We start from the raw sequence: 15,850 nt of genomic DNA on the forward strand, positions 1-15,850 counted from the left end.
CTTCTGGTTGAATATGCTTACTCTGACTACATAATCAAGCCAGTATTATAGCTTCTCAGTACTTGAAAATAAAGATACTACTAGATGAGTGAAAATTGAAAACATCCATGTTTGAAAACAAACACTAGGTTATTTAAAGTAATGCCTCCATTTGGGAAAGGTAAATTCTAGCTAAATAGACTTGTTTAATTAAGATTTAAACACCTTGAGATTTTTATCGGGAAAAATATTCTACTTCGGAAGCACTGAACTGTTCAATCCTTCATTCAAGTCTTACTTTTTTTTTTTTGAGACAAGGTCTCACTCTGTTGCCCAAGCTGGAGTGCAGTGGCACAATCTCTGCTTACTGCGACCTCGACATCCTGGGCTCAAGTGAACCTTCCCCGCCTCAGCCTCCCGAGTAGCTGGGACTATAGGCACATGCCACATGCCTGACTAATTCTTTGTATTTTTTGTAGAGACGGGGTTTTGCCATGCTATCCAGGCTGGTTTCAAACTCCTGAGCTCAAGCAATCTGCCTGACTCGACTTCCCAAAGTGTTGGGATTACGGGTGTAAGCTATCGTACCTGGCCTCAAGTCTTACTTTTAAACAGAGAAAGAATGTATTAGGATATGCTGATTTATAATCAGAAAATTCATAATCTCCTAGATAGCCATCTATTCCAAAACACCACCCACTTTCATCACTACGTTTGCCTGAGAAATCTTGCAAAGAATCAAGCAGTCAAATCTGGTTGTCAAAATCCTGTAGTCAAAAGTAACTACTGTAGGCTGGGTGCAGTAGCTCATGCCTGTAATCCCAGAACTTTGGGAGGCCAAGGCAGGCAGATCACGTGAGGTTGGGAGTTTGAGACCAGCCTGGCCAACATGGTGAAACCCCATCTCTACTAAAAATACAAAAATTAGCCAGGTGTGTTAGCAGATGCCTGCAATCCCAGTTACTCAGGATGCTGAGGCATCCTGAGATGCCTGAGGGAGAACTGGTTGAACCCAGGAGGCGGAAGTTGTGGTGAGTTGAGATCGCACCACTGAACTCCACCAGCCTAAGTGACAGAGCAAAACTCCATCACAAAAAAAAAAGTAACTACTCTAAAAGGAAACAAGTATATGCACGGTGTGGTGAATACTAAAGTAAAATAATTAGAGTAGGGCTCAATAAAACAATGTGCCAAGACAATTTATCTTTCTTACCCTCTCAAACTCAAGGTTTTTCGAATTCAATTGCTGGGTCATAATATCTTTGCCTGAATCAAGTTTAATGCAAAGTTCTCTAAGAGATGACAAGTCATTTAATACTGTTGCTTTCTCATCTTCTTGATGTCTCAGCTCTTCTTCTAATCGAGACATGGCTTTTGCCATTGATGAGATCTGAGATTCATAAGCATGATGGGCATTTATGTGCTGAAAAAAGAAAAAGAAACAAGTAAAAAGTTAAAATAACCCAATAATTTTAAGAACTTGAATTTGTACAGCCAACAATCTCACTTTAGAAAAATATGACAGCCAATTTTTGCTTATTTTAAAATACTCTCAGGAAGCTGCCTACTATTTAAAGATGACCTATTTAATGCTTAACAATAGGAATTGTGTATAATTATTAATCATGGTAACTGAGTACCTCATGTATATATTTATATATTTGGAAATGTAAAAAAGAAAGTTATTGTATCAGGGTGTTGTGAATATGAGGGATTTTTGAGGTTGCATTAAATTTTTCCTTTAAAAATTATCTTTGTTATAATAATGCCATTTCAAGAAAAAGTAATATATATACATATCACTCCTCAACTGTCTTCAGTTAAATTCTAAATTCCAAAAATGGGGTTTACTTCAAAACTATATACCTGGATAATTTAAATTTAACTTAAATAAATAGTAAACAACTTTAATATTTTAATAACTGAAATAATGAAAAAAATTTCAAATAATGATAAATTTTTTTTTCTAGAAGAATCCACAGTTGAAATTTCTCACAATTTGAATTATGAGTAATAAATACAAACTGATATAAACTCTACTTCTAGGTTTTGGGGAGAATTCTGCATTGAAAAATAAAATTATTGCAAGAGGCTATTAAAACGGCTGGGTGGCTCACGTCTGCAACCCCAACACTCTGGGAGGCTGAGGTGGGAGGATCACTTGAGCCCAGGAGTCTGAGACCAGTCCGGGAAACATAGTGAGAACCTGTCTCTACAAAAAAATACAAAAATTAGCTGTGTGGTGGCACATGCCTATAGTCCTTGCTACTTGGGAGGCTGAGGCGGGAGATCACCTGAGCCCACGAGTTCAAGGCTGCAGTGAACTGTGGTTAAGCCATTCCACTCCAGCCTGGCCGATGGTGCAAGACCCTGACTCTTAAAAAAAAACTCCACAAATCCACATTGAAAATCTAATATTGTGCTGTGAAGATTTAATCAATTTCAAAAATTGCAGAAAAGTATTTAGATTTTTTAGTGCATTAATAAAAGCTCCCCTAAACAAATATAATACTTTAGTATTGTATTGTGAAATTGGCTTATACTTTAGTAACAGCCAATTTCATATACCACATACGAACATGAACAATAATAAAGAACAAAATAATTGAAGATTAGTTGAGAACAGTTGCTGAAAAACTCTTTTGAAGGTTGAAAGGCACTCCTTTAATTAGTTATTATACTCTTCTTAACAGAAAAACTTTTAGAGATAGTGTATTAGTTCCCTAGGGCTGCCATAACCAATTACCACAAATTAGGTGTTTTAAAAAAACAAAAATTCATCCTTTCACAGTTCTGGAGGCTGGAAGTCCAAAATGTGGGTGTTAGCAGGGCTGGTTCTTCCAGAGCTTCTATGGGAGAATCTGTCCCATGCCTCTCTCCTAGCTTCTGGTGGATGCTGCCAGTGCTTGGTGTTCACTGACTTGCAGACATATCACTCCAATCTCTGCCTCCATCTTCACACAGCCTTCTCTGTACGTACTGTATCTAAATTTCCCTCATCTTTGAAGGACACCCATCATTCACTGGGTTAGGGCCTGCCTTAATCCAGCACAACCTCATCTTAACTTGTTCACATTTGCAAAAACCCTGTTTCCAAATAAGGTCATGTTGACAGATACTGGGGATTAGGATTTCAACGTATCTTTCTGGTGGACACAATTCTCCTACCCTCTGATCCCCCAAAATTCATGTCCTTCCCATATACAAAACACATTCACTCCATCCTAACATTCTAGCATCAACTCTAAACCCAAAATCTCATCTAAGCATCATCTGAATCACATATGGGTGAGACTCTGAATATGGACCACACTGGGACAAAATTCTCCTCCATCTACAGACCTATGACACTGGAAAACAAGTAAACTGCTTCCAAAATAAAATGGTGGGATAGGCATACCATAGAAGTCCCACTGTAAAAGGGAGAAAATAAAAGGAATAAAGGAGTTACTAGTCCAAAGTAAGTCTGCAACCAAGCAGGCTGAATCCATTAGATTTCAAAACCCAAAAATAATCATTTGTGCCTTTATTCTCTGGTGCTCTGTTCTCTGAGCCAGCCAGGGCGGCCCCACCCTGTGTCCCACAGGGGCAGTGGCCTTGCCCTCTGAAACCAAGCAGACAGACAGTAGCTCCATCCTCTGGACCTGTGATGTCTGGGCTTGTGGTGGTAGCCACAGCCCCACCAGCCTCTGAGTTGCCCTTGGTGGCCTTGCTGGTCTCTGAGCTACCCTTAAGAGTCATTCTGTCCTTTTCTTGAAGGTGAACTTGCAGCCAACTAGCTCTGTTGGTCTGTCTTCTGCTAGTAGGATCCCAGAAGTCCAACAACCTTCCTTCTTTTCATCCCATTTCTGTTCCTTTCAGTCAAAGCTGGAAGTGATTCTGCTGAGATGATTGATTGGATTCATGAGTCACATATCTAATCTCTTCACCAAGAGGTTTTCTAGCCATACTCTAGAGCACACTATCTGGATAGGCTAAGAATTTTCCAAAATCAAGGCCTGGTTTCTTTTTTTTTCCTTTTTTTTGAGACAAGGTCTTACTTTGTCACCCAGGCTGGAGTGCAGTGGCATGATCTTGGCTCACTGCAGCCTTGACCTCCTGGGCTCAGCCCCCCAAGTAGCTGGGACTACAGCCACGTGCCACCATGTTTGGCTAATTATTTGTATTTTTTGTAGAGATGGGGTTTTGCCATGTTGTCCAGGCTGGTCTTGAACTCCTGAGCGTAGTTTTTTGGTGGACACAGGTGGATTGCTTGAGCGATCTGCCTGCCCTGACCTTCCAAAGTACTAGGATTACAGGTGTCAGCTACCACACCTGGCTTCATGTCTTGCTTTCTTTTTTGCTTTTCAGTTCCTTGCTCCATTTCTCTCTTTCCTTTCATATTTTACTGTAAGTAACAAGGAGAAACCAGGATGTCTCTTCCGCACTTTGCTTGGAAATCTCCTCAGCTAAATATCCGAGTTCATCCCTTACAAATTCTACTTTTCTCCCAACAGTAGACCGTAACTTAGCCAAGTTCTCTGTCACTTTATAACAAGTAACATCTTTTCTCAACTCTGTCTGAGACATCACCAGAGGAAACATTCATATTTCTGGCAAAATCCATCCATGACAACATATGTATTCTGTAAATAATAGAAGTTTTCTTTACAGCTCTCACCTCTTCTGAGTCTTCATCACAATTGCCTTTCATGTCCCTATTTCTACCAATGATCTCTTCAAGGCAATCTGGGCTTTTTCTGTCAAGCACTTCAAAACTCTTTCAGTCTCTACTCATTACCCAATTCCAAAGCCACTTTCATATTTTCAGCTGTTTGTTGTAGCAGCAACCCACTTTCTGGTGCTATAATCTGTATTAGTTTCCTAGGGCAGCTGTAACAAATTGCCACAAATTGTGTGGCCTAAAAAAATAGAAATTATTCTCTCACAATTCGGTAAGCTGGAAGTCCAAAATTCAGGTGTTGGCAGGTTTGGTTCCTTCTGGAGATTCTGAAGCAGAATCTGTTCTTTGCCTCTCTCCTAGTTTCTGATGGCTACTGGCAGTCCTTGACACTCCTTGACTTCTACACATATCATTCTAATCTTTGCCTCCATCTTTACGTGGTGTTCTCTCCTGTGTTTTCTGTGTCCAAATATCCATTGTCCTATAAAGACATCAGTCCATTGGTCTTAGGGTCTAACCCTAATCCGCTATGACCTCATTTTAACTTGATTCCATCTGCAAAGACACTTTTTCCAAATAAGAGACTGGGGCTCAATATATCTTTCTGGAGGCTATAATTCTATCTGCTACAGATAGTCAATACTTTCTCCTGAAAGATAAAAATTATAAAACTATACAAACAAAACAAAACAAAAATGACAATAATGGCCAACTATTGTATATCAATCTAACCCAGGGTCCCTATATTTTAACTGAACTCAAATTTTTTATTATGAGATTTTTATCAGACTGTCTTTATGACAAAATCTTATTTAAATCCACATGCAAAAAAATGATGCTGGGCTCTTATCTTATATCATTTGTAAAAATTAACTCAAAATGAAACAAAGACCTGAATATATGAGCTAAAACTATAAAACTCTTATTAGAAAACATAGGGGAAAAGCTTTATGACATTGCAGTTAACAATAATTTCTTGGATATGACACCACAAGTATAGGCATCAAAGGAAAAAAAAAACTGGACTTCATTTAAATTGAAAACTTCTGTACATCAAAAACTGTTGAAAAGGCAACCCACACAATGGGAGAAAATATTTGCAAATCACATATACACTAAGGTATTAATCTCCAGAATATGTAAAGAACTTCTACAACAACAATTTAAAACAATCTGATTAAAAAATGAACAAAGGATTTGAATAAGCATGTCTCCAAAGAAGATACACAAATCGTCAATAAACAAATGAAAAGATGCTCAACATCACTAACCATTAAGGAAATGCAAATCAGAACCACGAGATACCGCTCTATTCCCATTATGACGGCTCTTATAAAAAATAAAAAAATTACAAGTGTTGGCAAGGATATGGAGCAACTGGAACCCTCGTGCATTGCTGGTAGAAATGTAAAATGGTGTAGCACCTATGGAAAAACCACATGGCTATTCCTCAAAAAATTAAACACAGAATTATCATATGATCCAGTAATTCCACTTCTGGGTATATACCCAAAAGAACTGAAAGCAAGCACCCAAACAGATATATTTGTATACTCATGTTCATAGCAGCATTATTCACAACAGCCAAAAGGTAGAAACAAATCAAATGTCCATTGACAGAGGAATGGCTAAACAAAAATGTGGTACATACATACAATGAAATGTTATTCAGCCTTAAAAAAGGATGAAATTCTGACACATGCTACACAATATGGATGAACCTTGAGGTAAAGTAAACCTTAAGGCTAAGTGAAATCAGTCACAAAAGGACAAACATTGTGTGATTCCACCATATGAGGTATCTAGAGTAATCGAATTCATAGAGACAGAAAGCAGAATGACAAATAATGGTGATAGTTACACAACATTGTGAATGTACTAATGCCACAGAACTATCTACTTAAAAATAGTTAAAATGGGAAATTTGATGTATGTATCTTTTACTACAAAAAAAAGTAATGGGCTTCTATGCAAATTATGAGAATGACAGAAATTCACCACTGAACTTGATTTTATCAATGTTTACGACCTCAGGTCAATAAAGTATCTTTGAGGCCGGGTGCGGTGGCTCATGCCTGTAATCCCAGCACTTTGGGAGGCTGAGGCGGGTGGATCACTCAAGGTCAGGAGTTTGAGAGCAGCCTGGCCAACACGGTGAAACCCCATCTCTACTAAAACTACAAAAAATTGGCCAGGTGTGGTGGCACATGCCTATAATCCCAGCTACTCAGGAGGCTGAGACAGAAGAATCGCTTGAACCCAGGAGGTGGGTGCAGTAAGCAAAGATCGTGCCATTGCACTCCAGCCTGGGCAACAGAGTCGGACTTCATCTCAAAATAAATAAATAAATAAATAAAGTATCTTTGAATGTTTTCTGTTTCACTAAATAACATCTTTACAAAACAAATAAATATATTACCTCTTGAATTTCTTTTTCTAATAGCTCCACTCTTTCTCGAAGATGTCTCCTCTCAGTGTCAATAGAAAGAAGTTCCAGTCGAACTGAGCTGCTTTCTCCCTCAGCTTGATGGGCTTTGACCTCCCAGTCTTCAGCACGGTTATGAAGCATCTGAAATCTATCTAACAAATCTTGATTTTCTTTTTCCTGGTTTAATCACAATAAAATTGTTTCTAAATTAGTAATTGTCACTTCCTGGAACACCTATGTCATAAACACATACATATACACAGCATTCTGTTCTAATTTAGGAAGCATTAGATATCTGTGCAGGTACCACACTAAAATCTATGGGAAAAATAGAAAAAGGCAGTAGACAAGATCTCTACTTTAAAATGTTTAATATCTAATTGTAGAGGCACATGAAAAAGTTAAAAAAAAAAAAACCTCAGTCTTAAATCCAACCTAAATAATATTTTTCACCTTGGCAGCCATTAAGCTCTCCCATCGTGACACCTCTGTTATGTATTTATGAACTCTGCTCTTCATTTCTTCTTTTTCTTGCACTGATGCTTCCAATTCCAATGAGATTTCCTACAAATCAGAAAATTAAAGACAATCTAAAATGAACACAACACCAAATAAATTTTATTTATATTCAAATAATTCCTTTGGAATTGGAGAATAAGATAGAGTAGGGCAAAAGGAAAACTGTTCCTAAGTGTTATTTTCACGTATTTTTCCTGGCTGATCTTGCCTTTTAAAATATTTCAGACAGAGTCTCATTCTGTCGCCCAGACTGAAGTGCAATGGCGTGATCACAGCTCACTGCAGCCTCGACCTTCTGGGCTCAAGCAATCCTTCCACTTCAGCCCTCCGAGTAGCTGAGACCACAGGCACATGTCACCATACCAGCTAATCTTTTTTTTTAATTTTCTGAGATGAGGTCTCACTATGATGTCCAGCCTGGTCTCAAACTCCTGGGCTCAAGCAATCCTCCCACTTTGGTCTCCGAAAGTGCTGGGATTATAGGCGTGAGCTACCACGCCTGGTCTGATACTGACTTTTTAACCAAACTTTATCACACATTTCCCATAATAGTCCGGATCATGTATCTGGCATTTACACTAAAGGCTAGCTATGGTCAGGGGTTGACATTAAAAAACATTCATATTTCATCAATATGCTTTATGCTGAATAATACGGAAAACAATTTTTTAAAATTGTAAGATGTTTAAAACAGTAAAATCACTGGTTTTCTCAGTACAATCTTTTAAGAAACCAGCATGAACAGAACTAACACCTTTCAGTACTTGCCATTCTAAAACACTCATTCATTTATCTACAGGTGTATTTTGGAGCCGACAGAAGCTTGCACAAATAATTAAAACCTATCCTGAGTCTTTAAAACACAGAAACTTTGCTCTGGGAGGGATGCTGATGTCCTCACCCAGTAGGGTGACAATGATTTCTGACATACAGAATTTCATGCTCCCACCTTTAGGTTTCCTTGCAACAAAGACCAAAATGGTGAGAAGACCAGTTGCACCCATTAGACACCCTGTGATATATAGCAGCATTCTAAGCTATGTGTTTTTTTTTTTGACAGAGTCTCACGCTGTTGCCCATTTTTTTTTTTTTTTTTTAGATGGAGTCTCACTCTGTTGCCCAGGCTAGAGTGCAGTGGCACGATCTCAGCTCACTGCAACCTCTGCCTCCAGGTTCAGGTGATTCTCCTGCCTCAGCCTTCCGAGCAGCTGGGATTACAGGCGCATGCCGCCAGGCCTGGCTAATTTTTGTATTTTTAGTAGAGATCGGGGGGTGGTTTCACAATGTTGGCCAGGCTGGTCTCGAACTCCTGACCTCAAGTGATCCACCCACCTCAGCCTCTGAAAGTGCTAAGATTACAGGTGTGAGCCACTGTGCCCGGCCTAAGCTACATTTTTTAATACCCTGATAAACACCATTGTCCTTAATGAATTATTTATGTCACTTATTTTTATATCATCAGATTTTAGAAAAAATATTTAGAGCTTTAATATTTAGCAAACAATGGAAAGTATAAAACTATCAAAATTTATGCCTTGTGTTCATACTTGATTTTCTCTTGCCATTGTAGCCAGGTCATCTTGCAGTCTTCTGTTTTCCTTAAAAGCGATTTCTCTAGATCTTCCTACTTCATCGAGTTCTTTGTGAGCTGCATCAAGCTGGCGCCGGAGGCTGTTTATCTCATGATCTCGATTAACCAATGTTTCTTTCAGCTGGCTGTTAAATGAGTGATGTGAAACTAATAAAGAAAACTTTTAAAAACTGTAGTTCATTTAAAAGAAAACTTATAGCCTAAGTATACTTAGAATACAAATATACTGTGATTATAAGAAATTATAACTGCTGCATTAAGAGACTTATTAATTAGGTAGAACAGGTATTTTAGAGCTCTACCAATAATTACATGCAAATGAAGTAAAAAAAAAAATGTTATTCCAACAGTCAAGTAAACACAGAAAACTTTCAAGTGTTAAAAGTTGAATAGCTTGGGGGCTGGGCGCGGTGGCTCACGCCTGTAATCCCAGAACTTTGGGAGGCCGAGGCGGGCAGATCATGAGGTCAGGAGATAGAGACCATCCTGGCTAACACGGTGAAACCCCGTCTCTACTAAAAATACAAAAAAAAATAGCCGGGTGTGGTGGCGGGCACCTGTAGTCCAGCTACTTGGGAGGCTGAGGCAGGAAAATGGCGTGAACCCGGGAGGCAGAGCTTGCAATGAGCCGAGATCACCCCACTGCACTCCAGCCTGGGCAACAGAGCGAGACTCCGTCTCAACAGAAAAAAAAAAAAAAAAAAAAACAGTTGAATAGCTTCAGCCCAGGAGTTCGAGACCAGCCTGGGCAATATAGGGAGACGTCGTTTCTACAAAAAAATTTTTTTAAATTAGCTGAGCGTGGTGGCACACGCCTGCAGTCTCAGCTACTCAGAAGGCTGAGGTGGGAGGATCACCTGAGCCTGGGGAGGGTGAGGTTGCCGTGAGCAGAGATCTCGCCACTATACTCCAGTCTGTGCGACAGAGTGAGACCTTGTCTCAAAAACAAACAAAAAGTAAGGCATAGATTCAACTGGCAAATATTTATTAAATGTTTATAATCCCCACTATTATATAAAATGTTAAGGGTATGTAAAATAAATATAATAAGTGACTTTTTTCTTGAAGTGGCTTACAATCTGCCTAGAGAGACTATACATAAAATGTAAAATTTTGTGACAGTGCTCAAGATAGGTTTAGATGGAGAATAAATTCGAGATTGGCTACTAAAGTAATTTTAGGTTTTAATGATTAGGCTCCAAGTGGCATAATTATAGTAAAAATAAGGAACAAATAGGTATATAGGAGAATAGTTAATAAGACATAAGTGTTTAGATGTGGATGACAGAAAAGGAGAGGTTAAAGAAGATAACATTTTCAAGCTGGAGACTGAGAAAATGATGCTACCATTGACAAAAATGGGGAAATTGAAAGGGAAATTCTTCTATTGCTGCAATGCTACTGAATAGATAAAGCTGTATTCACTGAAAATCTCCTAAAAAGCTGGATGTAATTTCATTAATGACTTACTTCACAGATGATTCACACTCTGAGATCATTAGCTTCATTTGAGCAACAGCTTTTTCCTATAGAAATTATAAAAATGTGTAAGATTTTAAACCAAAATGTCTTTAGCTAAATTTATGTAACTTGTCATATTCATATAGTTCAAATACACAGCTCAATTATATAAAGTATGCCTAAAACAAAGCTCCAAGTAAACATATCTCCATGTCCCAATCATACTTCACATACTGGCATGTTTTGACCAACCCTTGAATAGTTTTCTTGAGTTTGCTTTAATGAGATCTGATAAAATCACATTCTAGAAATAGATAAAATCACATTTTGAAGATTAACATTATTTGAAAAAAATGACATTTAAACATTAGAAAATATGGCCCTAGGTCTTAGAAACTTCTACATGGCCAATAATAACTGCATATTTGGGAAACTTCTGGGTCTAAAATGGTGGTGTAGTCACAAGCTGACTTCAATCCTCACAAAGAAAACCAAAAATAAATATACAATGCTAACATTATCATCAGCACTATCCCAGGACTCAAATATGAGGACGAGTCAGTTCCTGGGCCACAGAGACGTAAAAAACCTCTGAGCAGACGGTGACAGAATCGAATTTTCACACCTGTGATGCCCCTTCTCTCAATCTGCCTGGCACCAAGTACCTGGAAAATCTCCCCTAACTCATGGTTTCTACACCGGAAAAAGTGAGATTGAGGTGGACAATCAGCTTTTCTACTATCTTGGGTAATTTGGCAGGAGACCTGTTCCATGCCTCAACACACAGGAAACATCATGGATACCTGAAGGGAGACCTGTCCCTGAGGATACCCAGAGACAAAGTGGGGATGTAGGACTACCTCCTCATCCCTGGAAACTCTTCTCTATTACTCAGCCAAAGACACCCAATCAGAGTGGTAGTTCAGTAACAACATGCTGTAGGAGGTACATTCCACAGGTCCCCTGGGCACAAACCCTTAGCTAGCCCTTCCACCTGCTGGGACATCCCCTTTGGGACCTCCCCCATCCCAGATGGGCAGGGGTCTGAGCATTCACTAAAGCCAAGGCAAACTTGGGCTTTAGCCACCATCTAGTGACAAAAAGGAGGCAGTGACCTAGGAAAAAAAGTATAATGAAATTCAATAAAGTTTGAAGAATCTCTAAGCAAATGTAACCAATGAAAACCAAAACAAGCCAGGCTGGGTGTGGTGGTTCAGGCCTGTAATCCCAGCACTTTGGGAGGCTGAGGCAGGTGGATCACCTGAGATCAGGAGTTCGAGACCAGCCTGGCCAACATGGTGAAATGCCATCTCTACTAAAAATACAAAAATTAGCCAGGTGTGGTGTTGCGTGCCTGTAATTCCAGCTACTCGGGAGGCTGAGGCAGGAGAATAGCTTGAACTCAGGAGATGGAGGTTGCAGTGAGTTGAGATGATGCCACTGCACTCCAGTCTAGGTGACAGAGCAAGACTCTATCTCAAAAAACAAAAACAAAAACAACAACAAAAAACAAGCCAGACAGAGAAGACTGGAGTAAATAACTAATCCTTCAAAGACACAGACATACATCCGCAAGAAACAACAGCAAACAGGGGACCATGAACTCTCCAAATGGACAAAGCAAGGAACCAGTGATTGATCCTGACAAGACAGTGACACCTGAGCTCTCTGGCCAAGAATTCAAAATTGAGGTATCAAGGAAATTCAGTGATCTCCAAGATAACACAGAAAATTCAGAAATTTATCAGAAAAAAATTTTTAATATATTTTTTTGAGACAGGGTCTCATTCTGTCGCCCAGGCTGGAGTGCAGTGGTGTAATCATGGCTCACTGCAGACTCAACCACCTAGGACTCAACGGATCCTCCTGCCTCAGCCTCCCATGTAGTTGGAACCACAGGTGCACATCACCACACTTGGCTCATATCAGAGAAATTTAACAAAGAGGTTGAAATAATAAAAAATGTCAAACAAATCTTAGAATTGAGAAATACATTTCCTGAGCTGAAAAATTCATTGGAGGATCTCAACAGGAGAATGGATCAAGCAAAGGCAAGAATCAGTGAGCTTGAAGACAAGCTATTTGAAATTACGCAGTCAAAGGAGAACAACAACAACAGAAGAATAAAAAGGAACAAAAATTGCCTACAAGATATAGAAAAATACAAAACCTAAGGATTACTGGTGTTCAAGAGGGAGTTGAGCAAGATGAAGGGGTAGAAAGCTTACTCAAAGAAATAATAACAGAACACTTTCCAAAACTTGAGAAAGATAAATTTCCTGGTGTACGAAGGTCAGAGAACACCAAAGAGATTCAACCCCAAAAAGACTGCCCCAAGGCATATAATAAACTCTCCAAGGTCAAGGACAAAGATAGGATCCTAAAAGCAAGAAGACAAAAGCAAATAACATATAAAGGAACTCCAATTCATCTAGAAACAGACTTCTCAAAAGAAACCATACAGGCCAAGAGGAAGTAGACTATCATTTTCAAAGTACTGAAAGAAAAAAACTGCCATACAAGAATATGTCATCCAGCAAAAGTGCCCTTCAAATATGAAGAAGATATAAAGTCCTTCCCAGATAAACAAAAGCTAAGAGAATTCACCACGAACAGGCATATCTTAAAAGAAATGCTAAGGGAGTTTTTCAATTTGAAAGAAAAAAACTAATGTGCAAAAAGAAAACATTTGAAGGTATAAAACCCACTGGTAAAATTAAATACAGAGACAAACCCAGAATACTCTGATACTGTAGTTGCGGTATACAATCCACTTATAGTTCTAGTATGAAGCCTAAAAATCTAATCTATCAAAAACAATATAGCTACAGCAACCTGTTAGGAGATAGGCAATATACAAATCTGTAAATTAAGACAACTACAAGTCAAAATGCGAGGGAGATAAAGTGTAGAATTTGTTTTTAGTTATGTCTTTGTGGGTTTTTTGTTTTGTTTGTTTGTTGTTTGTTTTTTAGAGACTGGGTCTTGTTCTGTCACCCAGACTTGAAGTGTAATGGTATGATCATAGCTCATTACAGCCTTAAACTCCTGGGCTCAAGTGATCCTCCTGCCTCAGGCTCCTGAATATCTGGGACTACAGGTACCACCATGCCGAGCTAATTTTTTTATTTTTGTAGAGATGGGGTCTCACTACGTTAAACTTGTGGCCTCAAGCAATCCTCTCATCTTTGTCTCCCAAAGTGTTGGGATTACAGGTGTGAGCCAATATGCCTGGTCTTCTTTGTTTTTATTGTGTGTGTGTAACCTAAGGTAAGTTGTCAGTTCTTTAAAATAACTTAGAAAGATATGTTTTGTAAGCTTCATGGTAACCACAGTGTAAAAAGCTATAAAAAGCAATTAATTAAAACATACTACCAGAGAAAATCACTTAACCACGAAGGATGACAATAAAAAGGGAAGAAAGAGAAGAGTTATAAAACAACTAGAAAAGAAGCAAAAAAAAAAAAAAAAAAAAAAAGGCAGCATTAAGTCCTTACATATCAATTACAACACTGAACTAACTCCATTCTCCAATTAAAAGACTGAGTGTCTGAATGGTTAAAAATAAGACCCAACTATATACTGCCTACAGGAAACCCACTTCACCTATAAAGACACAAATAAGACTGAAAGTGAATGGATGGAAAAAGATATTCCATGCAAGCAAAAAACAGAAGGAGTAGCTTTACTTATATCAGATAAAGTAGCCTACAAGTCAAAGACTATAAAGAGACAACAAAGGTCACTATATAGAATTATAAAGGGGTCAATACAGAGAGTATAATAATTATACATATTTATGCACCCAACACCAGGTTCCCAGGTATATAAAGCAAACATTAATAGATCTAAAAAGAGAGACACACTGCAATACGATAATGGTAGGGGACTTCACCACCCCACTATCAGTAATGGACAGATCATGTTGACATAAAATCAACAAAGAAACATTGGAGTTAATCTATACACTAGACAAATATGCCCAACTGACATTTACAGAACATTTCACCCAACTGCTGCAGAATAAATTCCTTTTATCAGCACATGGAACGTTCTACAGAATAGACCATGGTTCATGCCACAAAACAAGTTTCAACACATTCAAGAAAGTAGAAAGCATATCAAGTATCTTTTCTGAATAAAACAGAATAAAACTAGAAATCAATAAGAGAAACGCTGGAAACTACACAAACACATGGAAATTAAACAACAGTTGCTCTCGAATGACCAATGGGTCAATGAAGAAATTAAAAAGGCAATTAAAAAAATTCTTGAAACAAATGAAAAGGCAAATATAATGTACCAAAATCTGTGAAATACAGCAAAAACAGTGCTAAGAGGGAAGTTTATAGCAATAAATGTCTGTATCAAAAAAGTTGAGGCTGAGCATGGTGGCTCATGCCTGTAATCCCAGCACTTGGGGAGGCTGAGCCAGAGGACTGCTTGAGACTAGGAGTTGGAGACCAGCCTGGGAAACATGGTAAGACACTGTCTCTACAAAAAAATTAAAAATTAGCTGGGCATGGTAGTACACGTCTGTAGTACCAGCTAATTGGGAGGCTGAGGTAGGAGGATTGCTTGTGTCTGAAAGGTCAAGGCTGCAATGAGCCATGATCTTGCTACTGCACTTCAGCCTGGGCAATACAGTGAGACTCTGTCTCAAAAACAAAAACAAAAAAAACAAAAAAAGATTTCAAATAAACAACCTAGTGATGATGTACCTCAACTAGAAAGACTTCGAATAAACAAACTAGTGATGATGTCCCTCAACCAGAAACTAGAAAGGAACTAGAAAAGCAAGAACAAACCAAACCCCAAGTTAGTAGAAGGCCAGAAAGAATAAAGATCAGAGCAAAAATAAATGGAATTGAGATGAAAATATAAAAGATCAGCCAGGCACAGTGGCTCACACCTCTAATCCCAGCACTTTGGAAGGCCGAGGCAGGCGGATCACTAGGTCAGGAGATCGAGACCATCCTGGCTAACATGGTGAAACCCCGTCTCTACTAAAAATACAAAAAGAAATTAGACAGGTGTGGTGGTGGGCGCCTACAGTCCCAGCTACTCGGGAGGCTGAGGCAGGAGAATGGCGTGAACCCGGGAGGCGGCGTGAACCCGGGAGGCGGAGCTTGCAGTGAGCCAAGATCGTGCCACTGCACTCCACCCTGAGCGACAAAGCGAGACTCCGTCTCAAAAAAAAAGAAAATAC

The 15,850-nt window shown here is 38.9% G+C and overlaps 1 protein-coding gene across 3 annotated transcripts in view; it reads right to left on the reverse strand.

Moving 5' to 3' along the window:
• CEP135 (centrosomal protein 135) overlaps positions 1-15,850 on the reverse strand; it is an 84,454-nt gene that overhangs the window by 14,307 nt on the left and 54,297 nt on the right. For all 3 annotated transcript variants that reach the window (XR_010111976.1, XM_003806480.6, XM_055111530.2), the window contains 5 exons: positions 10,651-10,706; positions 9,137-9,305; positions 7,524-7,634; positions 7,062-7,247; positions 1,193-1,402 (listed from right to left, as the gene is read on the reverse strand). Coding sequence is in view for 2 of the 3 variants with exons in the window: in XM_003806480.6 (XP_003806528.3) it covers positions 1,193-1,402; positions 7,062-7,247; positions 7,524-7,634; positions 9,137-9,305; positions 10,651-10,706 (732 nt within the window). In the remaining variant the exon portion in view is untranslated. The remainder of the gene's footprint in view (positions 1-1,192; positions 1,403-7,061; positions 7,248-7,523; positions 7,635-9,136; positions 9,306-10,650; positions 10,707-15,850) is intronic.

The sequence above is a fragment of the Pan paniscus genome, chromosome 3, assembly GCF_029289425.2.
Source record: "Pan paniscus chromosome 3, NHGRI_mPanPan1-v2.0_pri, whole genome shotgun sequence".
Taxonomy (NCBI): domain Eukaryota; kingdom Metazoa; phylum Chordata; class Mammalia; order Primates; family Hominidae; genus Pan; species Pan paniscus.